Consider the following 27,651-nt stretch of genomic DNA (forward strand, 5'->3'; position numbering starts at 1 on the left):
GGGCAACATCTACCGGAACCAATAATCAAATGACACGTGTCCCTTTCTTTCTTCACAAGTAATGTATTGTGGAAGTTATTGTGGAAGTAATGTGTTGTCATGTTTTCATTGGTTCAAATATGTGTTGTCATATATATATATATATATATATATATATATATATATATATATATATATATATATATATATATATATATATATATTGTTTTTATGCATATACAATATTTTTAAAGTAAATAGTATCTAATGATAAAGTTAAATATGTAACAAAGTATGGAGGACCTTTTAAAAAAATAAAAAGAAAATATTACTTAACAAATAAAAAAACAAAAAACAAAATCTATATAATGTAAATGTTTCAAAATTATTCTAAATTTTTACCACTTTTTAATTAGAAGTTAATAAACTTTTAATTTTTTTAATACAACGTTTTAAGCTTGTATTTAACAAAAGTATTTTAAAATGTTATAAAGAAATATTGAATTGTCATATAAAATCTGTGAAACACTTTAAAAATGTTGTAAAAGAAAGTTTAGAAATAAATGTATGAAAGTTACAAAAAAATTGTATGAAAATGTAAAAAAAAAAAAAACAAGTTAAAAACTTGTAAGAAAAATTTAAAACGTTTATAAAATATTTGGTTTAAAAGCATTTGTATTAAAATTATATGAAAGTATAAAAAAAATTATAAGCAAAGTTTAAAACATTGTATTAGAAAAACCTATAGAAAAAATATCATAAAAATATTGTAAGAAATTATAAAAAAAAAATTAAGAAATTTGTAAAAAAAAAAAATTGTTCACATTTAAACAATTTTCTTTTTCTGTACAGGAGGACCGTTCCATCAAAATTGGCAAAAGTATCTACCGGTGTGCGAGCAGGTTTGTATTTAAGCATGTTAGCTCGTTCCAAAATCTCATGGGCATACTTATGTTGAGAAAGAAACATGTCTTGATTATCGTGAGTAACTGAAATACCAATGAAATAGTTTAATGACCCCAAATCTGTCATAGAGAATTTTGAACGAAGATTCGTTATAATCTGTTAGAGAAGACCTATGGATGAGGCAGTCAAGACAATGCCTTCAATAGTAAGTTTATCCCCCCCCCCCCCTACTGAGAATCATTGGTCAACAGTCAAAAGAATTCTTCGTTATTTACAGGGCACCGCTGACTATGGTTTACGACTTAAGCATGATCAGTGTTGCAAAACTCGGCCTACTCGGCCGATTACTCGGAATCAGCCTCCACCGAGGCAAGTAATGTGAACTCGGCAAAAAACTCGGATTAAGCCAAACTCGGTAAAAAATCGGTCAAACTCGGTTAAAAATCGGTCTACATCTCTCTAACTCGGGCCTACTCGGTCAAACTCGGCCAACTCGGTCAAACTCGGTCAAAGGGTCAAAATTGTCATAAAAAGAGAAAAAAATCAAGAATTTCAAGATTAATATGTATAATACACTTAATGATTTATTATTTAGCACACACATGTGATTATTACTACATATATATCTTAAATTTTCAGTAATTATTCACGAAGTGAGACAATTGTGTGTATTCTAGTTTTTATGTATTCACATGTATCTAATTTTGTTTTATATTTCAATCAAATTATGATTTTGACATATATAATTTTCCTAAAAATATTTCTACATGAATTACTGAATCCGAGTATTCCACGAGTACTCGCTGCTCCTCAGTCGACCGAGCAGGTACCGAGTAGTGAGTTCTACAACCTTGAGCATGATTCGGACACAATTCTTCATGCCTATACTGATTCAGCTTACAACTCACTGACTGACTTCTCTGATGCTGACTAGGCTGGTTGCCCAGACGACCGTTGATCCACTAGGGGATATGCTATCTACCTAAGTCCAACCTAGTATCATGGTCTGCTCGAAAACAAAAGAATATCTCTCGGTTGTCAACAAAGTCTGAATATAAGGCTCTAGCCGATACCGTTGTTGAACTCACAAGGCTCCAAACTCTACTACGTGAACTTCAAGTCCCTATTACGTTGGTTCCTACGTTATGGTTTGATAATCTTGGTGCTACGGAACTTTAGTAATCATGTCTTTCATGCACGTACAAAATATGTTGAACTTGATTTTCACTTTGTCCAAAAAACGGTGGCCCAACGGAAGCATTTAGTTCAGTAGTTTATATCTACTGATGATCAGATTGCTATGTGTTCACCAAGCCGTTGCTCTCACAACGGCTTCTCAAATTACAGTCCAAGCTACAGATCGCTCTCCGGCCTTAGCTTGCGGGGGAACATGAGACAATTAAGTGTGATATGTGTTTAATTGTATTAGAGGGTTATGAGTGTAAATATATCTCATATATATACTCTTATTGTATACATAATTTACATAACATAATACAATATTACTTACGTAGTAATTGCCAAGCCTATTTGTGTGATACCATAAAAAATCAACTAAATGAATTGCCAACTTTGGAGACAAACCAATGTTAACACCACCATTTAACTATTTGACTAAATGTAGATAAAAGTTGTGTAGCTGATATAATTACTAGGGTAACAAGTTTGCATGATAAACTTTTTTGCTCAAATATGAATATTCCCCATGTTTAAATAACGATAGTGAAACCATCAAAAATCAGATGACATCTCCTGCGTTTGTTTATACACTAATTCCATATTAACACTAACAGTCACTCAAAATGAAGCTACAAAATATGAATAATAAACAACCACCATCCATCCATCCATCCATCATCAATCATCAATCATTTTAGGTTTGTTAAACTCACATGCTCTTCAACCTCGTTTCTTCTGTTTGTATAATTTCCATTGTTTCAGCAGAAACTCTACACCTTCTTTCAATATCGCCTTTCTTTTCTCTTTGTTGTTCCAAAGCTCTGGCAACGGATATCTGCCACTTGGATTGTATTGATTAAGCTCTTTTAGAGCTGTCACAACCGCATTGTATACGCCTTCATCACATTCAGCCTTCAGCCTCACAATCTTATCATCTTCTTCATCCAGTATTTCCTGTCACACCAATATAATAATAATAATAATAATAATAATAATAATAAGTTCAAAAAGATTCAATGAAATGATGTTTTATTTACATGTTGATTAAGTTGATAATCAGACCTTGCAATCATCTCCAATGGTGATGACCTTAAATGGGTGCCAGCTTGGATCCCTGAGATGATCCTCCCACATTGACAAAAACTTGACTGTATCCTCTCGACTCGAACAGCGTTTCTTAGCATCAACTATGAAAGGCTTTGCATCAAGATCCCCCATTCTCTTCACACCAATATGGGCTCTACCAGAACCACCACATATTTCATTCAAATCCTATTTCACACAAACAAAACATCAGGGATAATAAAAAAATAAAGGTAAATTACATAATTATAAATCAATAAACATGATTGATTATAAAGTTGGAAGAAAAGAAGCTGACAGAAATCAACTCTTTGCGAGCATCCTGTAATTCATCATTGCTTAGTCTTTCTTTGATTATCAGAGCTTGATTAAGCTCTTCCAAACCCTCATATTCCTCTTCTTTTTCTTTCAGATCTTTTTCAGTGGACTCCAATTTCTTCTTTGCTTCAGCATCCTCATCACTCATGTGCTTCATTACTTCCATGGCTCCTTTCAACTGTTTGATCTCCAGCTCCAACCGTTGCTTATCATCAAGCTTCTTTTGAAGATCAATAATCTTCTGGTGAAGTTTCTCTTTTTCTCTCTACATAAACAAACCACAAAAACATATGATCATCCTCAAACACTTATCGATTTTAAGATTAAAATTACTTTCTAATAAACCTTATGATCATCCCCCAATTTCAACATTCTCTCATCTGCTTTCTTCTGCTCCAAAATCGCCAATTCATTCTGCAAAATGTAAACACGAGACAGATCATGTAAAAGAAATAGAAAAGATTAACAGAAAAAAAAAAAAAAAAAAACATATGATATGTAGTGAGTACCATTTTCTTCTCATTATCAAGCTTCTTTTGCTCACTTTCGTTTCTAGCTTCACGTGCTCTCAGTTCCTTTTCATGTTCTTCAAGCTGTAATTTGCTCTCTTCATGCTCAATGGAAATCTTTTTAAGCAGCTCATTCGCCTTCTTTCCCATCATCTCATGTGCTAATCAAGAACACAATCAGGAATCAAGAAAAAGATTCATCATAGCTTTTTTATACAAACACTATACCTTTATTGTATTCTTCAGCCATCATATTTAAGTCCTTCATCAACATTTCATTCTGCTTCCTAACAGAAGCCATATAATCATCTGTCCTACTTATTTCACTCTTGATTTCTTCACTTTGTTTCTCTGTCTCTTCCAACCTTTTATTCAATCCCATACGAAGCTTACAATCTTTTACTTCATCTTCTTTTTCAACTTGAGAAACAGCAGCCTTTAGGTCACCATGTTTTCTCAGATAATCACCAACAAGACCATTGGAGTTATAATCTTCATCTCTTGCAATCCAAGCATAGAGCTTATCATCTTTGCACTTGTTGTTATCATACCAATCTTTCCTTCCATGTTTCTCCACCTCAAAATCCTTCACAAACAATGTAGCGTAACCAAATCCATCCATTTCTTTTGCAAATTCAACCACAGCAAATCCAGAGTGACCCCTCCTGTTCCATAGAGGATGAACTTTTGTAGGTTTGTATCCTTGATTTATCCACTCATCTTTTAGCTTTTTACCACTATCACCTGTATATCTACCATTTTTATACTGAACAGGGATGTTAGCAACCACACACATCCATGGCCAAACAATTGCCTCTTCCCTTGACATGTCATTCTTCTCCTCTAAATCAAAATTTTTCCTTTTACTCATTGATTTTGAATCATTGGCTTTAGCATCAAAGTCTTTCTCTAGAAACTCATCCAGTCCCTTATGATTCCCCTTTTCTTTCAAATTTGCACTAGTTGATTCTGGAGTCTTGATTTTAGTATCAAAATCTCTCTCTAGAAACTCCATCAATCCCATATGCTTGGCCTTTTCTTTATAAGTAGCACTTCTTGATTCACTTGCGATCCGTGATGCATGCCTACAGAGGTCCTCACTGTAAGTGTATTCTCTACTCTCACGACAATAAGGACATTTAAGAATCTTTTCTGAAAATTTGACTTTGACTTTTCCTTCTTTGAGGTCCTTGTAAGAGGTGTATATGTATTCACGGAATGCAGGATCATTATGGCTTAACTTTCCTCTTCGTTGAGTCATCATACACCTATATGGAAAAATACCAAACAAAACAATTATAAACACTATTCTAAAAGGAAATCCTCTGCCAAGATGTGAACCTCAAATCCTCAATAGATATTCAAATTCATTTTTGACTGACATTATATAAAATTATAAACATCACCAGAAAAACATCATGTATAAGATAGCAAGCTAATGCTTTACAAAAACAGCAAGAGATTAACAGAGACAATGACAATATGTAACTGACCATAAATTAATTGCCTTTGCTATAAATGAATGGATCAATTCTAAAGCAATAAAACTCAATAGAAAACAAGTAGGTAACCCTTTAAGGTGAAAAGAAGTTCAAATCAATGACAAAATGTATGCAAATACAGTTAGTTCTACTAACAATGATACACTCATCTGCTTGTAGGATCTCGATATAAGAAGTTAATCAACCTATTTAGCAGGGTAATGTGTGATATGCAAGTCAACACAAACAAAACAAGAACCAACAAGGATATAAAGGCATTAAGCTACATTATCTTAAAAAAAATCAGTTGTTTTAGCAAAATAACAAGGGGAAATAGCCAACAAATTACCAATGTAAGTTTACAATCACTTACCCTCAATTTGCAGGGAGGGAAGAATAAGCATAAAGAGAAAAACAGAGGTTGGCATATAAATGACTTCATTATGATAGTGAGGTGAAACAGTGTATGATCCTTAAAACGAACATATCATAAAAGGAATTAATTTCATCTATTAATCTACCCCACACGCTGCTTTGCTGCGATTAAGCTTTATAAAAAAAATCAAAAAGAAGTACAAAGATTATTAAAAACTGATCACATTTTAATCTGAGACTACAAATCATCGACAATATCCACCTGTGAATGTAATCGGAGCATAAACGTATAAATTATAATCAACTCGGCTCCATGAACGACATAAAGTGTATAGCAGAGAAATTAACACAAACACAACACGATGATTGGAGTAGTATATACCTGAGATATTCGATAGAGTTTGAAGTAGAAGGATTCAGAAAAGCAAACCAAAACCCTAAGTTAAAATCGTTTGGGTTTTTTATAGTAATAATGCGGAAGTTAACGATCAACCGAGCAAACTTGTTGAAGAAATGGCAAAAGCAGGTTTTCGTGAGAGGAGATCAAAATAGGCAGAGTTTCTTATAGGCATACGTGATTGCGGAATTTCGAAAGAATTTGAAAGAGAACGAGGGAGTATAGTAGTATACATATGGATTTCAAAGAAGCATCACTGGGAAATGGGAAGTGGGATTGGTTTCTGTCTTTCTGTTGCGTTTTTCCCATAACTAGAAAAAGAAACGAGTACGACTTACACTTTTTGTTTTATGCGCCCCCAAAAAGTACGTTAATGGAATAAGATACAAAATTTGTTATTTATAAATAACTTGTATGTTGCATATATAATTTGTATATGTAACTTTTGTGTAAATGGTTAATGATGTGCACATATTATATATATAAGATTACTCGTGTAAACATTGTGAAAAAAAAATATAGACACAAGCAGACAACAAGCCATCTACAAAAAACTATTGGCATTCCACGCGCTATGTTTTGATTTAAATACTAGTTTATAACCTGTGAGAGCCACGGATTATAAAATTAATTAAACTTTTATAATAAAAATTTATGATTATTAATCAATTATTTTAAATAAATTATTAATTAAGAGAAATATCAAAATTTTAAAGTTATTAAAACTTGAAATTTAACATATAAAATATAAATTTGAATGTTGAAATGAATTGCCTAATATATCTACATGACTACATGACACATAAGATAATATTAATGATGGGTTGTATTAGAGTGACATTTGGCAAAAAAAGATTAAAACTATTCATTTATTAGAATATAGAGATTAGGTATAATCCATTAACATTTATTGGTGATATGCAATTCATTAAATTTAGGCTGTAAAATTAATAAATTATATTGGCATACCTTTATTTTATTTTATAAGATAACAATAAGAAACGTTTCACTCAAAATAAGTATCAAAAAATCTTATATTTACTTAAGAATTGTTATTCTTCTAACAATCGGTGAGTCAAAAAAATTTAATTACGTCTTAACAAGGAATTTTAACCAGATGGTTAATTTCAATTATTATCATAACTAATTCATTAAGTTGTTCTTTTGTCATTATATGTAACACCAATCAAAATAGGTCAAAAACAATCACATGTGATTATGTCAATCATGTAATGTGATTTTGTTAAACTAGTAATGTGATAAACTTACTATGTAAATCATGTTAAAGTATGAACTTTCATACATAATTTATGATACAACTCAAAGTATACGTCCATACTATTCCAAAAATATAGAAAACGTCTAAATTCGACTTCGCATGAAGAAGTTATGATAAACCGAACACTATAAATCTCTATAATAAGATGAATTTAAAATAGACTTAGAAGTAGCTATTGGAGTCTAAAAGAAAGTTGTAGTACTCAAAATTACCTACGCGTGCATATAAAGAACGTCGAAAACGAAGTTCGTATGCAAAAGTTATGACCTTCCGAAGATGCAGTTATCTTAGAGCATGACACGTGGCAGAAAACCCTAGCTGTCTGGATTCACGACGTGAACCTTAAATTCACGACGTGAAAGTAGTCCAGGACACATTTCGGAGCTAGAAACACACGTGCGAAGTCTACGGGAATGAGGTGTTCAATCCTCACGACGTGAACATCAAAGACACAACGTGAAACTAGAATCGTGACACCTTCCGAAGCTAGGACGCAAATGGCAAGTCGACGACATGACTCAGCTCAAATTCACGATGTGAACCTCAAGTTCACGATGTGAAGTTGTCTTGGACAACCAATAAATAGCAAGTATGGCCTCCTCTCTCCTTACACCATTTCTTTTCTCTCCTTTGTCCTTTGCTGAAGCCATCTTGCATCCCGAGCCCAGTGATCGCAACCGCTGAACGTTTTCAGTTAGATACTGTCAAAGCACGCTTGTAAAGTGAGTTTCATGACCCCACTTTTTAATATTTTCGGGGGAAAACGCATGCTAAATATTATATATATGTTAATATTATGTCTATATGATAGTATACTCGTATCGACATAGATAGTTATATTAACCGGGATATAGTTGTTTTGTATATAATATTTCTAAAATATACAAGTATCGTAAACTTGTTAGCATGCTATTGTTATAGAAGTATACTAATGTAGATCTTGAGTTATACTTAGGATTCTATATATATGTTGTGTGCGATATAGTTCCAGAGTTATACTCGGAAGTTCTATATACTAATTACTAAGTATGTTGCTATTGTTGGTTGTATGTCAAGATAAAACCTATTATGTTATTAATATAATCCTGAAGGTATATTCAGGTGTTTTATATATACTTGTTTAGTATGTTGCTATTGTGGGTTTTATGTCAAGATATAACCTGGTTTTTAATTCTAGTTATAGTTATTATACTGCCTAAGTATTATGAATATTAGGAGTAATGCTTAATGCATAGTCTAATAACTTAGGGTTTTAGACACGAATATGATTTTACTACTAGAACTAACGGAACTCGACAAGTTTACATGAGTTATTGTATTCATCAACTAAGATTGGAAATCTTAGGGAAAATCCTCTGACCTGTAACCTCCAATCTCATTGAGCGAGGAAGTCGTGTATGAATAAATACAGGTTGACAACCCCACCCGTGGTTGCTAGCTACAACCAAACTTGAGCGAGTGACGAACTGTCCTTTTATTTGTTTATTGTTCCGAAGTTGATGAAGCGTGTGGAACTTATCTTAAGATGTGAAACTTGTAGCATCAAGCAGAGGTTTGAAACTAGTCATATAGTCACGGTTACGGACTCATGGTAGCAAATTGTTAGAAGAATTATACTTTGTCATTATATAAGTATTAATGTTAAGTATAAGTTTCCCAAACACTTATACTCTAGGTACAAGAAACTGGTAGGTATACTACTTGTATATTAAGTAGATAATTATACCTAACACACATACTCGTATAGAATTGAAATAGATTTATACGTAGCGGGTTTTACTCGTATAGAATTGAAATAGATTTATACGTAGCGGGTTTTACTCGTATAGAATTGAAATAGATTTATATGTAGTGGTTTTACTCGTATAGAATTGAAATAAGATTTATACGTAGCAACTTTCGTTTGTATGGAATTACAAACACTTATAGTCATAGTATATGAGACTTATAGGTATATACTTATTTGGTAAGTAAACTTTTATACCTAAGATATATATTAAACGTTGGAGAGTTAAATGGATACTTTCAAAACTATACTTTTGAACTTGGAAAATGTATTATTTTTATATGGAGTCAAAACATGTGGACTCACCAACTTTATGTTGATGTATTTTAAATGCATATATTTTCACGAAGTTGATAACTATGATACGAGAAATGATGTTACATTGCCCGGTGTTTCCGCCGACGGTCGGGGCGTGACATTGTAGATTTTAAATAAACTATCAACAACTTTAATTTAGAAAAATATCCTTTTCCAGGCAAATATAACACTAAGTAACAAAATTGTTAACAAAATTTAATATTTATTGAAGTGGGGAATATTTATATTGTTGTTTTTTCGTATGTTTTAATACTCGAATCATATATTTTTATATATTTTTATATCTGATAAGACAAATTAAAGTATAGAATTTGTAAATTATTTCTCTATTGTTTTTTAGTTATACGTGTCGATATACATTTCTTCTTGATGAAAAAACTTAAATAAGTAAACTTTCAATACTATAAAATAAAACTTAACATGTAAAAAAATTACTAAACACCAAAAACTCAAAACATTGATTTAATTCACAAATACTTAAAATAAAGTTTAGCATATGGAAAAAATAATTATAAAAAAAAAAAAAACACATTACCTACATCCTATTCATCAAAACAAAAATAACTAGGCAATCAGATAACCCTCAAATCACCATCAATAGTCCACTCGAGCAGCCATTTATATAACAAATGTCTTTTCTTAAATATCCTTCCAATGTATGCATATCACAATTCATTTTTGTCAAACCATAAGTAAAAGTGACCCGAGTAATTAAATAATAACGATTTGTCTATTTCGTTATTTCTTATTCGAATAACTAATAGCAGTTAGTGTCGAGTGTCAACTATCTCAACCATTTGTTAGAACTTTTTTTTTCCTGCAAAACACCTACAAATCCAAAGACGAAAGAGATCAAAGCGAATCAAAAAAATTAAGATGTCACAAATGATTTTAGAAACTTTAAACGTGTTTGGTTCACGGATTTCGAAGGAATTTGAGGAATTGTAATGTAACTTCCAGTAAAAATTGTATTTAACTGACAAAATTAAAGGAATTTGAATGATCTAGATTTATCAAATTTTATGTCAAGGAATTTGTCATTCTTTGCATAAAGGAAATGATTTTATATTTCATTTATTATGTTTTATTATAAAAATAAAAATATCCACTTACTTCCTCTTTATCTTAGTGATGATTATCAAAACATATCATGATTATCTCTAATACATCAACCGATAATCTATCCATCCACTCACCCCACCGCACCTCATCCCCCACACCTACAACCCTACCCTAACACCCACACTCAATTCACCTCACTCCTATCGAGCCCCATCCCCATCCCCACCCCACCGCATTCCATTATAAGTGTAATGCTTTGGTTAGTTTACATTAATTTACAATGATTTAATAGCCTTTTACCAATAATGTTAGTAGAATGCAGTGCCGACCCAATACATGGGCGACTTGGGCTTAGGCCTAGGGCAGCAAATAATTGGGGGCATCAAAGAAGTCCAGCTATATATATATATATATATATATATATATATATATATATATATATATATATATATATATATATATATATATAAAATCGGCCCAAAGACTTAGCCTATAATGAAAATCTGCATACGGACGATGAGAGAAAGAAGGCGAGCCGACGGTGGGAGAAAGAAAGAAGGCACGCCAATTGCCAAACGTTTCGTGCTCATGGAAAAACCAAACGTTTCGTGCTACTGCCTAGAATCTCGTTGGCGTCGGGTTTGATGGGAGAAATCAATGCGTTTCCCGTATAAAAAGGAAGAACAGGTTTTTCTTTTGTTTCCTTCCAGTCGAATTGATTTTACATACCCGCTTCTCAGTTTAGTCTTCAAATGCAACCGATTTAATCTGATAGTTGTGATTTAGTCTGATTTATCATCGATTTGGTTATTTTAAAAGTTAGACATCAACAATTTGGGTTAGTTTATTCAATCTGTTTGATTTCTTAGTCATCTGCTTGGTTTCTAGTTATCTATTTTACAATCGGGTGACCTAATTTCTTATCTATTTCATTACAGGAAGTCAAATTTCCCCTCTCTTGTATTTGTATGTGATATTGTTGCGTGATATTGCTCTTTCAGGATTTATCAAATCATATTTGGGTAAGTTTTAACTTGAAATTTATGTTTATTTAGGTTCCTTTAATTGTTTTAGAAATCTGATTTAGTAATTTATGTTGCATATATCTGATTTATTCTCCAAGAGTTCCTATTTTTTTTTTTAAGTTTGTTTCTAAAATCTGCTCAATTTCCTATTCATCTGATTTGTTTGTTGGTTATTTAAAAATATGTTGACCCGATTTCGTGTCTGTAATAAAATTACAGGAAATCATATTTATATTCTGTTTGTGTTTATATTTGATTTTGCTGTTTTAGAAATCATCAAAATATATTTGGGTAAGTTAAAACTTGAAATCTATGTGTATTTAAGTTTGTTTATGGTTTAGAAAAAATCTGGTTTATTGCTTCTCTAAGAGTTTCTATTTAATATTTCACTTTCAGTTTTTCAGAAATTGAATCTGATTTACATTAATTATTATTGTGTTGTCCAAGTTTGAGCTACAAAATCAAATACAATTGAGATTTCTCCATTGTTTCAACATTCAACAAACAGATTTGGTGAGTTTAATTTTGAAATCTGTTTTGTGTTCATTGTTTAATAATTGTTGTCTAAACTTCTTTTGTTATTATTTATGTAATGTGAAGCAGGAGTTATATTTTTGACATTGTTGACTAAAGACTAGAAGTAGCAGAACTGAAGAAGCCTTATTTCATACAATTTAGATTAGCAATTTTAAGTACCATGAGTAAAAAAAGATTAAATGGATAGCAATTTTAAGTATTGAAAGTGATTTTTTACAAAATATTGATTATTGTAAAATAAGAAATGTTTTTGCTTCAAAAAATGCACGAAGACATCGTTTTAGGTGATTTTTGTATATGTTTTGTTTGTATTATTTGTTTGATTATAAAAATTACTACATTTTTTTATTATATTTTTTATATATATGTTTTTGTTATTGTACCGTACACATATAAGAGCATAATTTTTTTATTTCGCCCCGAATAGTAAAAACATTGGACCAACCCTCATAGAATGGATTGTTTCCAAAACAAACACCACCGTAAGGAGAAGTTGAACTTAGAGCATCTGGCATACACATGACCATTCTTGTAATTCTCTCAAAGGAAATAAATATAGATTAAATTATTCTAGCATATTAAATTTATCTTACACATTTTGTATTATTATATTCACATATGTATTTCTTTTAAAATAGAAATATACCATCCTTAACTTCCTTTAAAATGAAATGAATAATAAATCACATCTGATTTATTTTTGTCTATTCTTAATAAATATTATGAAACCAAAAAAAAAGTTATTATTCAGACATCGTAATTTGAAAATTCAATTATAACCATTAGTTAAAAAAAATAATTATATAATAGACAAATAAATAAAAATAAATTATTATTCAAAAAAATAATAATAATAATTATTATTATTAAATAGACTGATAAATGAAATAATTTGTTATACTCATTTAACCTTAAAACCAATGGAACATTTGATATATTCTGACATTTGATATATTCTTAAAAAGAAATAACCTAAAGTCCATTGAATACGTTTTAGGTAAAAACTACACATGAGTCTATTGGTTATATCATTTTTTGATCAATCTCAGTTAGATTAACATGAATGACCAATTGGACGATACATGTTAACGTCTCTAAAGCTCTATTGATGATATATCCTTCTTAATAAATAAAGTTTTTTTTTGCCACATGTCAATCTCTTATGAGTTTTGACACTTGTCATTTTATGGTATTTTTGAATAAATGTTTTTTCCATTTGTCATTTTCTCATTTTTTTATCTTTCTTAATTAACACATCATATTTACACCTTAATTAATAATTGCCTTAATTGAAAATAACCAATAAATTACAATATTACAATTCATATAGTATTTAATATGTTTTCTTTTAAATTCAAATTTTAAATTTCAAATTTAAATAAATTTTTGTTTAAACCTTCATATTTAATTTTTTTTTGTTTTATCCAACCCGTATAACATACGGGTCTCACAACTAGTGACATATATATAGATACTTTATGACACACTTTTTTGTTGAAATATGATTAACTCTTCAACCTCGATTCTTCTGTTTGTATACTCTCCATTGCCTCAACATAAATTCCACTCCTTTTTTCATTGTCGCCATTTTGTTGTCCTTTTTGTTCCAAAGCTCAGCCAATGGATATCTGCCACTTGGATTGTACTCATTCATCTCTTTTAAAGCTGACACAACTACATCATACACTTCCTCATCACATTCACCCTTCAACATTGAAATCTTGTCATGATCAACACCCAACAAATAAATCATATGAACAATATCTTGATCTTAGTACCATTTTGCTCTGTTCATGCTCAATCATAATCTTTTTGATTTTCTTGTTTGCCTTCTCTTGCAAGATTCTAAGATCTAATTAAAGAAGCAAAGTTAGCAATTTGCAAGCATATGTATATCAAACTATATATTGTCTGAAGCAATCCAAATGAAAAATAAAGGACCAATGATTCAATCATGACTTCATGAGACACTTAAGAAATTAAATACCTCTGTTAAAGTTGTCAATGATGATTTCACTCTGTTGAATAACAAAAGCTATATCAGAATTTGTCCTGCTTATAAGTTCTTGACTTCTTTTGCTCATTTCTTCTAAGAGAGTTTCCAAGTCCAAATGAAGATCTCTGATTCTTTTACAGGTTGATTCAGAAGGCCTTATATCCCTCTCTAGACACTCCAAAAGTCCCATATGCTTCCCCTTTTCTTTTAAACCAGCACTTCTTGATTCTCTTGCTATTCGAGTTGCATGCCTACAGAGGTCATCATAACTGTATTCTCTACTCTGTAGGGCTGTGCATGGGTCGGTTTGGGTCGGTTTTGGACCCCAACCCAACCCAACCCGTAAATGATCGGTTTCTGGTTTTCAGAACCCAATAGGGTCGGTTTCTGGTCGGTTCGGTTTCTCGGTTTCTGATATCGGTTTGGGCGGTTTCTCGGTTTCTTGGGTTCAACCCATACGCTTACGGTTTTTAGGTTTAAACCCATGGGTTTTGGGTTTGAACCCATTTACCAGAAATGTAACAATTAGTTAAATAATTAAAAAAACACCTAAGCTTCTTTTATTTATTTTTATTTTTTTAATATATATATATATATATATATATATATATATATATAAACATAAAATAATCAATAAAAAGCATCGGGTTTGCGGGTTTGCTGGGTCGGTTTCTCGGTTTTAAAGAGGGGTCGGTTTCTCGGGTTGTTGGGTCGGTTTCTGGGGGCAAAACCGAAACCGAACCCGAAAAGTCGGTTTTTACAAATTTAAAACCCACACCGTCGATTTTGATTCGGTTTCGGTTTCGTCGGTTTTTGTCGGTTTTTCGGTTTCTTGGTTCGGGTTTGCTCACCCCTACTACTCTGGGGGCAATATGGACATTTATACACCTTTTCTGAAACCTTCACTTTGACCAGACCGAGGGTCAAATCCTTGTAATACCTGCATTTATATTCATCAAATGCAGGACTACTATTCATCAGCTCTCCTCTTGTCTGACTCATGCTACACCTGTCTGTATTACTACAAAATATTAAACACAACAAATTAAGCTGCATGACATCACTTCTTAAAGGAAAAGCCTCTACTAAGAGCTTCACCTAAACAGAAATTCAAACTTATTTGATAGACAAAATATGAGATTAACAACAACAAGACAAAATTACAAAAATGGTCACTGCGTATGCATTTTTTTGGGGTTTTAGTCCAAACTTCGAATTTTTTGGATTGGTGGTCCTTTTGGGCTGGTTTCTTTGCGTTTTTGGTCTCTCAGTAAACTAAAAAGACTATTATGCCCTTCTGATATATTTTTTTATGTTTTTTTTAATTTAAATGAAAAATAAAATAATTACCTAATTTGGGGCCCACATCTCTCTCTCTCTCTCTTTCTCTCTCTCCCCCCACCCCCCCCCCCCTTTGAAACCACTATTTTCTGATGAAAATGGAAGCTGTAAACCAAAATAAGAACCTAAATCAACAACCCAAATCTCGAACCCATTTCTCCTTCTTCACACCCAAAGCTTTGATGAGATAAACCATCCCCAAACACCATTCTTTTCATTCAATTGTTGTCGCCATCAAGAAGAAGAACAGCAGGCAGCTGCCTCTTCTACTTCGCCTGTCTTCTCCTTCGTTTCCTGTTATGAAATGTGTGACTCGTCTTGGAGATCGGAAAACAAAGACTAGTTTGAGGCAACAGCCCCTTGTTGCTCCACCATTTTACATGTCGATCGTAGTCACTGAACTCCCCCTGAAGACTGTTACGATCGTTGTTGCCTTTCCCCCTTTCATCCTCCATTTCTTCTTCGTTCCCTAGCCTGAACCCACCACCGAAGTGGGTGTTTCCTTGGAGCAAACATTGGAGGCGGCAGCCCCTTTTTAATTCCCCACCTTCGCACCTTCCTTCTAAGACAGAAGAAGCGCAGGAGCTGAAGGCGGTAACAGGCTCAAAGATGATTGAAGCGTCGAAGGTGATGGCAATATGGCTGCTCCATTGCTCCTCTCGACTGCTTTTCCCTTTTTGTTGTTGGCTGTGGAGGTGAGTAGCACACGAAGTGAACAGAGGATGTTTGGGCTATTTGATCGACGGGAAAGAAAATGAAGGAGGAAGGGAATTGCAGAGGTAGTGGCAACCAACAGTTCTTGTTCCCTTGTTGGTGGTATCCAAGAACGAGAGAGGTGGGCCTATTTTTATATTTAATAATAATAATAATTTTAAAAATAAAAAGAAAAATAAAAACTAAATTCATTAAGGGTATAATAGTCTTTTTAGTTTGGACAGGACCAAAACTGCATGTAAACCAGCCCAAAAGGACCATAAATCCAAAAAAATCAAGTTTTGACTAAAACCCAAAAAAATGCATACATAGGGACCATTTTTGCAATTTTGTCCAACAACAATGACAACAAGAAAATAAATTTATGAAATTACAAAGCAATAATCTTTAATATCCCTTTAAAGAAAAAAAAACATAGAAATATCTTACATCTACCTCTAAAAGTAATAAACGCAAACATAAAATTTTCAATAACTCCGCTCCACGAACAATTGGGAGTATTGTCACGTAGGTTAACAAAAACACAACGCGATGATTGGAGTAGTTTTATAGTATACCTGAGAGTTTCGAGAAGTTTGAAGCTGTAGGATTCAGAACTATAAACCAAAACCCTAGGATGGAATCATTTGGGATTGTGGAGTGGTAATGCTGAAGATATCGATCAAACAGAGCAAACTTTTTGAAGAAATTGTAAACCGATTTTAGAGAGCGGAGATTGTTGATGCGTGATTCTATGAGTTTTTTTTTTGAAGAGATTTGAAAAGGAATTCATGTAAAGGAGTAATCGTATATGTTGCTTTCTTCCTAACAAGAAAGTACTCGATTGAGTTTTTTTGCATAAATGGGTGGTTTCTCGTTTCCTGAGATTCTTTTGTAGTTTGTACAATGAGGAAGAGTTGCAGTGATCAGGAGGTTTCTGGAAGTGTATATTTGTTCTAAAGAAACAGTTTTAAAATTTTGTGAAAATTGAAATTTTTAGTATCTTACATTTTTATTATTATTAAAACAGCTATGCATAATTTTTTTTATAGAGATCATATTCTATAGAAATTTAAGTAATTAAATTAAATAGAAAAAAACTACTATTATAAATATGGTTGGATTGCTGATGAATGATAAAAAAAAAAAAGTTGTTGGTAGAATTGATTGTGTAGACAGAGGAATGAGAAAATGACTTTTAATAGTAATAATAATAATAATAATAATAATAATAATAATAATAATAATAATAATAATAATAATAATAATAAAATGGTTGAAATGGTTCTGATAAAAATAGATTTTGGAGTTATGCATATTCTTTTGGAGGGAATTAGAATTCAACAAGAATTTAAAGGAATCAAAATCCTATAAAGTGTTGGTTGAAAATGGGATGGACTTTAATTTAATAATTTTTAAAATCTAAGAATGTATTATGTTTTAATTAAATGTTCTTGAGGAGGGAAGAAAAAAACATTAACAAATTTATAGTTACAATTATATCTTTCTACAAGAATTCTTCTAGATTTTCAATGATACTTTTATTATTAAAATAATTATGGATATTCTATGTTTTTGATGAAAACATCTTTGAAGTGAACATTAAATAATACGTTTCTTCGGGTTCATTGTTTTCCTCTCCATCTTTAGATCATGCAAAACTTTGATTATCCGAAAATAAAACACTTGATCTATGTTATCATAGAAAACACTTCCAACTTAACTTAATATATCGGGTTTAATTCGTCCTATTAACATTACATTCCAAAAATCTTACCAATATCATTCAAATACATAATATAAAAGTTATGTAGCTGATAATATATGACATATATATTGTTATGACAAACTTTTTTGTTGAAATATGATTTTATCTTCCATATGAAGACATTAAACTCACTGGTTTTGAAATGTGCTCCTCTTCAACCTCGATTCTTGTGTTTGTATGTTCTCCATCGTTTGAGAATAAACTCAACACCTTCTTTCAGTGTTGCTCTTCTTTCTTCTTTATTGTTCCAAAGCTCAGCCAATGGATATCTGCCACTTGGATTGTACTCATTCAGCTCTTTTAGGGCTGTAACAACCGCATCATATACATCCTCATCACATTCAGCCTTTAACATGTCAATCTTCTCATCTTCTTCATCTATCATTTCCTATTTGTCAAAATAAATAATATGGTTACTGTTTTTAAAAACTTTACACCTTCGCAATCATATCATTACACCTTTTTTTTGTTAGTGAAGTATTTAAATTCATACCTTGGATTCCCCTTCTCCAATGGAGATAACCTTGAATGGATGCCAATTTGGATCCCTGAGAAGATCTTCCCATAAAGATATAAACCTGGCTGTATCCTCTTCGCTTAAACATCGTCGTTTAGCAGAAGCAATGAAAGGCTTTGCATCAAGCTCACCAATTCTTTTCACACTAATCGTAGAACAAAATCCACGAACGCGATTATCTTCCAAACCCTATTTTGTTGTAAGAGGGGTATAAAAAGGTAATTATTCACCACATATTTATAGACGCATAATTATTAATTAACACTCGGAGAAAGGAAAGAAAGAAGGTTACAGAAACTAATTGTTGGCGAATATTTTGTAATTCGTCTTCTAAGCTCTCAATTTTCTTATCTTTTTCTTTCACTTCTTCTTCAAAGGACTCGGATTTATTCTGAAGCTCCATGATTTGCTGGTGAAGCTTTTCTAGTTCTCTCTGTCATGTGTTCATAACTTATATATATTAAAAGTAAGAAACCATAAACATTATCCGAAGATGTGTGTATACTATTGTAATTTGTAGCACATAAGATTTAATACAAGAATCGGAATCAACCTTTTGATCTTCTACCAACTTCTTCATCGTATCATCTGATTTCTGTTGCTCCAAAGTTTCCGATTCATTCTGTAAAGAAGAAACTTCTGTCATGATGAAGTAATGAACACTTCGTAAATTAAGTAACCATATATGATTATATGAACAATATCTTAATAGTTAATACCATTTTGATCTGCTCATGCTCAGTGATAATCTTTTTGACTTTCTTGTTCGCATTCTCTAGCAAGTTTGTAAGATCTAATTATACAAGCAAAGTTAGCAATTTGCAAGCATATAATCGTGACTTCATGAGACACTACAGAAATTAAATACCTCTGTTAAAGTTGTCAATGATGATTTCATTCTGTTGAATAACAAAAGCCATATCAGAATCTGTCCTGCTTATAAGTTCTTGACTTCTTTTGCTCAATTCTTGTAAGAGAGTTTCCAACCCTAATTGAGGATCTCTGCTTCTTTTACAGGTTGATTCAGAAGGCTTGATATCCCTCTCTAGAAACTCCAAAAGTCCCATATGCTTCCCCTTTTCTTTTAAACCAGCACTTTTTGACTCTCTTGCTATTCGAGTTGCATGCCTACAGAGGTCATCATAACTGTATTCTCTACTCTGGGGGCAATATGGACATTTATACACCTTTTCTGAAACCTTCACTTTGAACAGACCGAGGGTCAACTCCTTGTAATACCTGCACTTATATTCATCAAATGCAGGACTACTATTCATCGGCTCTCCTCTTGTCTGATTCATGGTACGCCTGTCTGTATTACTACAAAGTACAAAATATGAAACACAACAGATTAAGTCGCATAACATCACTTCTTAAAGGAAAAAAGCCTCTACCAAGAGCTTCACCTATACAGATATTCAAACTCATTTGATAGACAAAACATGAGATTAACAACAACAATGGCAGAAAGCTTATTAAGTAAATTTATGAAACAAGAAAGCAATAATTTTCAACAGAAAACAAGTAGACAACCCTTTAAAGAAAAGAAAAAAAAACTGTCATATTATGAGAAAGAAGAACAAGTATGCAGATACAGAAGGAGTCGGTTCTCCTGCATAAATGAGGGCAGTAAACTACAATATCTTTAAAAAATGGTATACTGTCACAAGAGTAAGCTGAAATAGTGTATAATCCTTAATAAAAATATGGCACAAAAACTCAACAGGATCAACCGAATAAACTAATATTACCGATAGGTATACACAACACAAGAAGTTGTTTTGTTGTGAGTAAGCTTTAATGAAAATCGAATCAACTTGCAAAATTACAACAAAACCGATCACATTGTAATGGACGCTAAAAAACATAGAAACATCTACCTCTAAAAGCAATAAGAAGCACAAACATATAAATTTTAATAACTCAGCTCCATGAATAGCAGGAGTATAATTGTAGAAATGTATCGCACACAAGTTAACACAAACAAAACAAAACAAAACACGATGACTAGAGTGATATCATAGTATACCTGAGAGTTTCGAGAGGTTTGAAGTAGTAGGATTCAAAAAGTATAAACCAAAACCCTAAGTTGGGATCGTTTGGTTTTTGTGCAGTGATAATGCAGAAGTTATCGATCAAACAGAGCTGCAAAGTTTTTGAAGAAAATGTAAAGCAGATCCTGGTGAGCAGGAGATTTGTAGGCAGAGATTGTTGATGCGTGATTCTATGGTTTTGAAGGGATTTGAAAAGGGGGATGAATATAATTATCACTGGTAACGGAGGAGTAATGGGAAATTTTGCTTTCTAATTCTTCCTAACGAGAAAGAAAGAAAGAAGCACTCCATTAAGTTTTTTTGCAGAAATGGGGTGGTTTCCCGTTTTGTGGCTTCCTTTGTCGTTTGTACAAATGAGGCAATGGTCGTATGCCTACAAGGCTTCAATTTTTATCTTATACATTTATCATCTTTTATATATTTAAAATATATTATTAAATTTTAATATTGTTTGTCACAATTTATAACTCTTAAAATACCTTTACTAATACTTTCAAATCACTATACTTATTAAAATTATATAGATATATACATAAGACCTATATAACTAACAATAAATATATAACTTTTAAAATATCTTAATATTCTTTTCCCGAATTTCAGGGACAATTTAAACGTCTATGCGGGGAATTTTATTTTTAGCGTACAAATAGTTGTTAGGCCCATCGCCCATATATATATATATATATATATATATATATATATATATATATTATTTAACTAGGTGTAAAACCCGTGTATTACACGGATTGATTAAAAAAAATATATCAATGTATTTTAATATATCTTATATATCTTTTAAGATTCTTTGCATTTATTATTACATTAAATGTATTTAATATTTTATATATATAAATTTAGTATTATGTGGCATGTTAATTGATTTAATTCAAAAAAACCACAAAATGACATGTGGATTTAAATTTAATCAAAAGATTTACAAAATTATATGTGGCAAATTTAATGAGAATATGACATTTGGCAAAATGATCTTCATTTATTATGATAGATATGTATTTGTCTAGCTTTTATCCAAAATCTTATAATTATGTTTTAATTAAGTAAAAAATGTCGTTGTAACATAATGAAACAGAAAATGATTTAAAAGAGTAAGATATTTTTTTTGTTTCATATGTACTTAGTTATTGATTTTTTTTATATAAAATACCATTGCAACATGCCATTGAAGGTTTCCGACGACTTTGTCATCTCCGATCATTTTCTCCAACAAGCCTCCACCCATCATGAGTTTTCCAGCAATTTCAAATCCACAAATCGAGATATGACTTATGGACCTTCAAACTCCTAGCAAAATTTCAACTGAAAACCTTGAATTCTTGCCCCATTTCGTGGGTATCCCTCTGGAAGTGGTAACTTCTATGGTGGTTGTAGCAGGTGGTGATGATGACGACATAAGGGTGGTTGTAGGTGGTGTGGTGAGGCAACCGGTGGTGCAGGGAGTAGATGGGATGGCAGGAGGTGGTCTCAGTGGTGTGTTTGGTGTTCGAAGATGGTGATGTTTCTGGTGGTTGAATATATTCAAAAGGGGGGTATGGGTGGTTACGGTGTTGTAGAATTGGTATAAGGTGGATGGAACAATATGGCATGAACATTGTTGAAGTTCTCTGCAGAGTGAAGGCTTGGAGAAGATGACTAAAAATCGTTGGAGAATATGATTAGAGTTTGTTGGAACTCACAAGAAAACTTGTATTTGCCGGAGAAAATGACTGAAGTCTCACTAGAGTTGTAAAGAACATTGAAAACTAGCTAAAACCACACTAACCCCATCATAATGGCAAGATATAGACAAAAAAAAAAAAAAAAGTTTGCAAAATGTAGACAAATAAAATTAGTGACTAAGTGTGTACAAAACGAAAAATATCTTATCTTTTTAAGTCATTTCCCCACAATCAGCTATTGTCATTTATCCGGTCAATAAACTTTTTTTTTTGCGCAACAGATCATTAAATTTACAAGTTACCTATAAATTATGTCATTTTCATTAATTTTAAACGGTTATGAGTTAGTGAACCTATGTGAAAATATGACTTGTCGAGGAAGCTTATATGGCAGTGAGCTACATCATCAATCATCCACCTTTTTTTATCTTTTTTAAATTAAATATAACTTTTTTTTTAAAACAATCCACCCCTACCGGTACCCGTACCTATACCCCCACCCTCACTCATCTATTTTGTTATAAGTTATAACGGACAATTCATTGGTAAATATGCAAGTATAAGAACACATAACGGACAATTCATTAGTAAGTATGTAAATATAAGAACAAAAGAGCTAATTTTTTAGGAATATTTTTATTTAAAATTCAAGATATGCAACATATAAATTATATATTTTACAATCTTTTTTTCTCCAGATATATCATCTATTAAAATCAAGGGATACATCGATTTAGGTTCCAACTGAATGATCCTCTACCCGACCACCTTCTACTATGAAAATGTTCAAAATCATTTCTAAAAAAAAAAAAAGAGTTCTTTAAATCTTAACATAGGTCTCCTACATTCAAATTAGGTCATCAACACTAACTTTGAGCGAAATCAGGTTTTGGCTTACACTTTTGACGTAGATGATGTCGGAGTTAAATCGTCCAACACATATTGTTGTTGAATCGGAGCTGAAATCGATGCGTACAAGGGTTTTTGTGAAAGGTAACGATGCGGTGCTAAAGAATAGTGAAGAGAGAAACAACTTTGATACTGTCAGTGTCAGTAACGGGAAAGATGTCTCTGTTCGTGTACCACCGGCTAGATGAGAATAATGAATGAAAGGAAATATGAAAGTGGTGTTGTCCCGACTCCTATGTACGGTCTCACTCAAGAGAAAAAGAAGAAGGTTAGGATTACGAGGGTAGGGCCTGCTCTAATTATAAAAAATGTAAAAATGTAAAAAAAGAAGGTGATGTGTCTGTAGTGGTACAAAGCCAAATAAACATCTCTTAAAGTCAGTCATTAACCGGGGATCCATTAAAAATTAACGAAAGGTAACTAGTAAGTTTAATGATTTGTTGCGCAAAAAATAATAATTTAGTGACCAAATCGGATAAATGACAACAGTTAATTGTGCTACCGTGACATTTCCCCCTTAAAACCGGCAGGTGTCATACCAACCTTACCACATTATTGCTCTTTCAAAAAAAAAACCTTACCACATTATTGCCCTCACATCATTTTCTCTTCATCCCACAAAACTGATGAGTGTAATACCACACTTTACCACATTTTTATTTTTCTTTTTTCAATTGAGTAAAATGTAATTTAGTAAAATATAATTATATAAAATTAATAAAAGCATAAATCATAGAATCAGTTTGATATTTTAAATCATATAACCTTAATAAAGAATTTCAAACCAATAGATTACTTCATATTAAACCAACTCCATTAAATTGCTCAATATATTTGGTTTTGTCGAGCCATTCATATCTTTATTGACGTAAACTTTGAATCTCAAATCATAATTTTTTTTCTTTTGGGAATAGTAGGTCCTAGACAAAATAGTCTTTATTTGTTTTCCTTAATTAAAAACAGAAAAAAATGCGTTAAACAACGGGTAAAGAAAAGGAAATACAGAGGGTAGTATGGTCAAGAAAGAAAAGAGATTGAAATAGGTGAGTGACAAAACCGTAAAAATCAGTGAAAACCACAAACAAAAAATGGTGCGGCAAAACTCTCTGATGTGTCATGCATACCGTATTTCGACCAGTGGTGAGTCTATAACGTAAAACAATATGATTCACTATTTTAATGAAATCGATAGGAAAAAAATACTACTTGTGGGTTCTCAGGTTGAATCGAATAAACAAAAAAAAAATCAAATTATTTTTAAAGACATTATTGATTTTGATTTCTGAAATAACCAATAATTCACAAACAACAATTAAATAATCAATTCACACTAAAATTTTGAAACAATAAAGAAAACATATTGTGCACTTATGGAACAATAAAAAAATGAAAAAATAACTAAGTATTACCAAACATTCAATAGTTTTTGCTTTTGATGTGTATGGAATAAATATTAACAAGCAAGGAAAAAAAACAAGAGTTGTTTCAGTTAAACCTACAACTAAATTATGAATATTGAATTCACCAATTACAATAGTGGTCTTTGTCTGACTTTTTGATGCTCATGAAATATTGGAATTGGAATTAGAATTTTCACATAGTTTAATCAATTTTCAGAAAGTTAACATAATAGAATATATTTACCGTCAGTTGTAAATTGGATAGATGATTATGAAGAATTGAAAATCGAAGGTTAACGTGCTGTAAAATGATTGATTTGTGATTCAATTTTTTTATTTTTTATTGTAAATTGTATTAGGCTATGAATATTGTATTATATATTAAAAGATATTGGGTTATTAAAATATAAATTATAGACTTCAAAAATCTGTTTATACACTTTTTTGTTGCCAAAAATATTAAGGTGGTTCATTTGCAATTTTCTTAGGTAGGTCATAATTTTTAGTTTCATATAACTTGTTATACAAAATAAAAAAAGTGGGTCAAGTGACCTGTCATAGTAATACATAAACTCGCCACTGACTCCGACCACCTCGGTGCTGTGTTTACCGCACCACTGCATTAACACGCCATCATTACAATATGCGGTATGGTGGTTTATTGAGGAGGGGAGAAAAAAAAACACTAAATTTATAGTTAGAGTTACATCTTTCTACATGAATTCTTCTCGATTTTCAATGTTACTTTTAATACGAAAACACTTATCGATATTCTATGATAATTTCTCTTTCATTGGGTTTATGTTTATATTCTCTAGATCTTGCAAAACATTGATTATCCTTACATAAAAATCTTGATATGTCTTATTTTGCTAAAAGTTTGTTAGGTATTGAATTGAGTTTATCTTGTAATAAAATTTTATTTTTTATCTTCTTTTTTTTATTTTAATCAAGTTTCAGATATATGTTTTTTTCTCTTTTACTTTTTTTATATCGTTACCTTTTTAGATTTGTTTCCATTCTAAAGACCACCATCAAATTAATTGAAGCTTCGTGGTATATTAGTCTAATAATCGTGTTGAGTTTGTGTTAACTTTAATGTTATATACCCTATTGTTGTTCTTGGAACCAAAAATTTATAAGTTTAAGGATGAATGTTATGTGTTGTATGCATATGATTTGTATGTTAAGATTTGTGGAGTCATGAACTAAATGACAACTTCCTTATAGTCCATGGACTATAAGTGTAACTTGGCATGTTTGGTAGATGTAACATTCATAAAATTCTTGAAAATTTTAAACTTTTTAAAACAACCCAAAACCAACATTGATTACAATTTGTTTACAAAATAAGTTTCATATCAGAGAAATCCCAAACTCATGAAACAAAAACATGAGGAGGTGCACGATCACGCCTTCGCCTTGTCGCGATCCTCTAAAATACCTGAAACACAATCCAAAACTATAAGCCCAAAGCTTAGTGAGTTCCCCCAAAATACCAATACATAACAAATAGCACAAATATAATAACAACATGTAATGACTCCACAACTTAACGGATTAGATTACCCATGAGCCCACATCATAAGTACATATCAATTATAGTTATGTGCTTAGACACCTAATTCAATAATAATGGCTTTAAGAGTGTTATGGAGTTCAGATCTAGTGAATGGTTGGGTTTTGGAACCTTTCATGAAAGTTGGATGTCTTTTATTCAACTTTTGACCTAAATGAGATCTAGACATGTATTGGGAATATATGTCTTAAAATCATCTACTTTCTAGTGTATTAAGAAGTTATAAGACCTTTAGAAAGTTGGAGTGCAAGGCTCAATGGATTAAGGACTTAAAAGTTGGATTTTTGGCCACAAATTGTTCTCACGACGTGAGACATAAGGTCTCATGATGTGAGGAGTGGTTGATCCCATTTTTGATGAGTTTCTTAGGGTTCATGACGTGAGGAAAGGCAGCCTACATCGTGAGGTCAGCTCATGTGTCCTTCCTTGACTGAGTTGGCTAGATTGAGTCATGATAAGTTGGAATCGGACCGAGTGAGCTCTCCGACGTGACCAAGGGTTGGTCACAACGTGAGGATGGATAGTTGACATTAAGGGATGTTGAATTTGACTTTGACCATTGACTATTGGCTTAGTTTGACTTTTGGTCAAAATTCTATTTTATAAGGTTGACTTAGGGTTTGTCTTGTATGGATTGATAAGAGGTGTCGAGCACCCATCTTTTGGCAGGAGAACGGTTAGCTGAGATCAACTTTATGATTTAGGTGAGTCTCCTCACTGTACCCATGGGTTGAAGGTACCAATTCCATCCCATTAGGATTTGTTATGCTAGTTGTCTTTGTGACTCTTGCATGTATTGTATGTGTTTGTATGTATATCGGGCAGGGCCTGATGAGTTTGTTATAGTATGCTACCTGTCTTTATACTTACGGGTCGAAGGCACCAATGTTGGCCCACTGGATTATGTTATAGTATGTTAGTTGTCTTTGTGACTCTTGCATGTCTTGTATGTGTTTGTATGTATACCGGGCGGGGCTCGATGATGGGCATGACCCATTGTATGTATTGTATGTGGTATTTTGGGGAACTCACTAAGCTTTGTGCTTACGGTTTTATGTTTACGGTTTCAATTACTTCTGGTTCGAAAGGGAACGGCTCAGCGTAATTGCACAGCGTCCCCTACAGAGTTTTCCGCATTGGCAATTCTATGATCATTACTCTAATGTTTAAATAATATACTTGCTTTAATCGATTTTGGAACAACTATTTTGTATGCTTTATTGTTTTAAAAATGGAAATTTTACTATAAATTTTTGGGACGTTACAAGGTTGTTTCCTTATACCCCCTTTATAGTATGACTTCGTGAATGAGACTCACTAACGATTTAACTGACTTGTCTTATACATATAATATATTAAACTTTTAATCATATATAGTATAGGTGTATTTTAAAACTTTTCAAAATACTAGGTTTAAAATTAATTATCTAAATTAATCGATTATTTAATTAACCATTTAGACATTTAAAATTAATTATGTT

At 31.9% G+C, this 27,651-nt stretch overlaps 2 protein-coding genes and 1 long non-coding RNA gene across 3 annotated transcripts; 1 reads left to right on the plus strand and 2 right to left on the minus strand.

Annotated features, from left to right (window-relative positions):
• Window positions 1–2,542: 2,542 nt before the first annotated feature.
• On the minus strand, window positions 2,543–6,522 carry LOC145065518 (protein INVOLVED IN DE NOVO 2-like). The gene is made up of 7 exons (XM_079012518.1): window positions 6,213–6,522; window positions 4,203–5,242; window positions 3,975–4,135; window positions 3,811–3,879; window positions 3,446–3,730; window positions 3,127–3,336; window positions 2,543–3,018 (listed from the first exon to the last, which is right to left on the minus strand). Exons 2-7 carry the CDS (start codon window positions 5,236–5,238, stop codon window positions 2,785–2,787), a joined length of 1,995 nt encoding a protein of 664 aa, XP_078868644.1. The 5' UTR covers window positions 5,239–5,242; window positions 6,213–6,522; the 3' UTR covers window positions 2,543–2,784.
• An 11,457-nt stretch (window positions 6,523–17,979) lies between these two features.
• On the minus strand, window positions 17,980–20,712 carry LOC145065521 (protein INVOLVED IN DE NOVO 2-like). Its single transcript, XM_079012521.1, has 7 exons — window positions 20,579–20,712; window positions 19,418–19,869; window positions 19,269–19,342; window positions 19,103–19,171; window positions 18,842–18,982; window positions 18,526–18,738; window positions 17,980–18,420 (listed from the first exon to the last, which is right to left on the minus strand). The coding sequence occupies exons 2-7, from the start codon at window positions 19,848–19,850 to the stop codon at window positions 18,187–18,189; spliced, it is 1,164 nt and encodes a 387-aa protein (XP_078868647.1). The 5' UTR covers window positions 19,851–19,869; window positions 20,579–20,712; the 3' UTR covers window positions 17,980–18,186.
• On the plus strand, window positions 18,649–21,063 carry LOC145065522 (uncharacterized). Its single transcript, XR_013688442.1, has 3 exons — window positions 18,649–18,767; window positions 19,567–19,851; window positions 20,664–21,063. It is a non-coding gene; the product is annotated as an uncharacterized LOC145065522 (long non-coding RNA).
• Window positions 21,064–27,651: the final 6,588 nt, after the last annotated feature.

The sequence above is a fragment of the Lactuca serriola genome, chromosome 8 (assembly GCF_051521515.1).
Source record: "Lactuca serriola cultivar US96UC23 chromosome 8, Lser_US96UC23_V15, whole genome shotgun sequence".
Lineage (NCBI taxonomy): Eukaryota > Viridiplantae > Streptophyta > Magnoliopsida > Asterales > Asteraceae > Lactuca > Lactuca serriola.

Coding starts and splice junctions, on each gene's coding strand:
- LOC145065518 (XM_079012518.1), bottom strand. CDS start 5,238: ATGATGACTCAACGAAGAGGAAAGTTAAGCCATAATGATCCTGCATTC. Junction 3,880..3,974: donor TTGATAATGAGAAGAAAATG/GTACTCACTACA, acceptor TACATTTTGCAG/AATGAATTGGCGATTTTGGA. Junction 3,019..3,126: donor CCATTGGAGATGATTGCAAG/GTCTGATTATCA, acceptor TTGGTGTGACAG/GAAATACTGGATGAAGAAGA.
- LOC145065521 (XM_079012521.1), bottom strand. CDS start 19,850: ATGAATCAGACAAGAGGAGAGCCGATGAATAGTAGTCCTGCATTTGAT. Junction 18,983..19,102: donor AGTTGGTAGAAGATCAAAAG/GTTGATTCCGAT, acceptor AACACATGACAG/AGAGAACTAGAAAAGCTTCA. Junction 18,739..18,841: donor TTCGCCAACAATTAGTTTCT/GTAACCTTCTTT, acceptor ACAACAAAATAG/GGTTTGGAAGATAATCGCGT.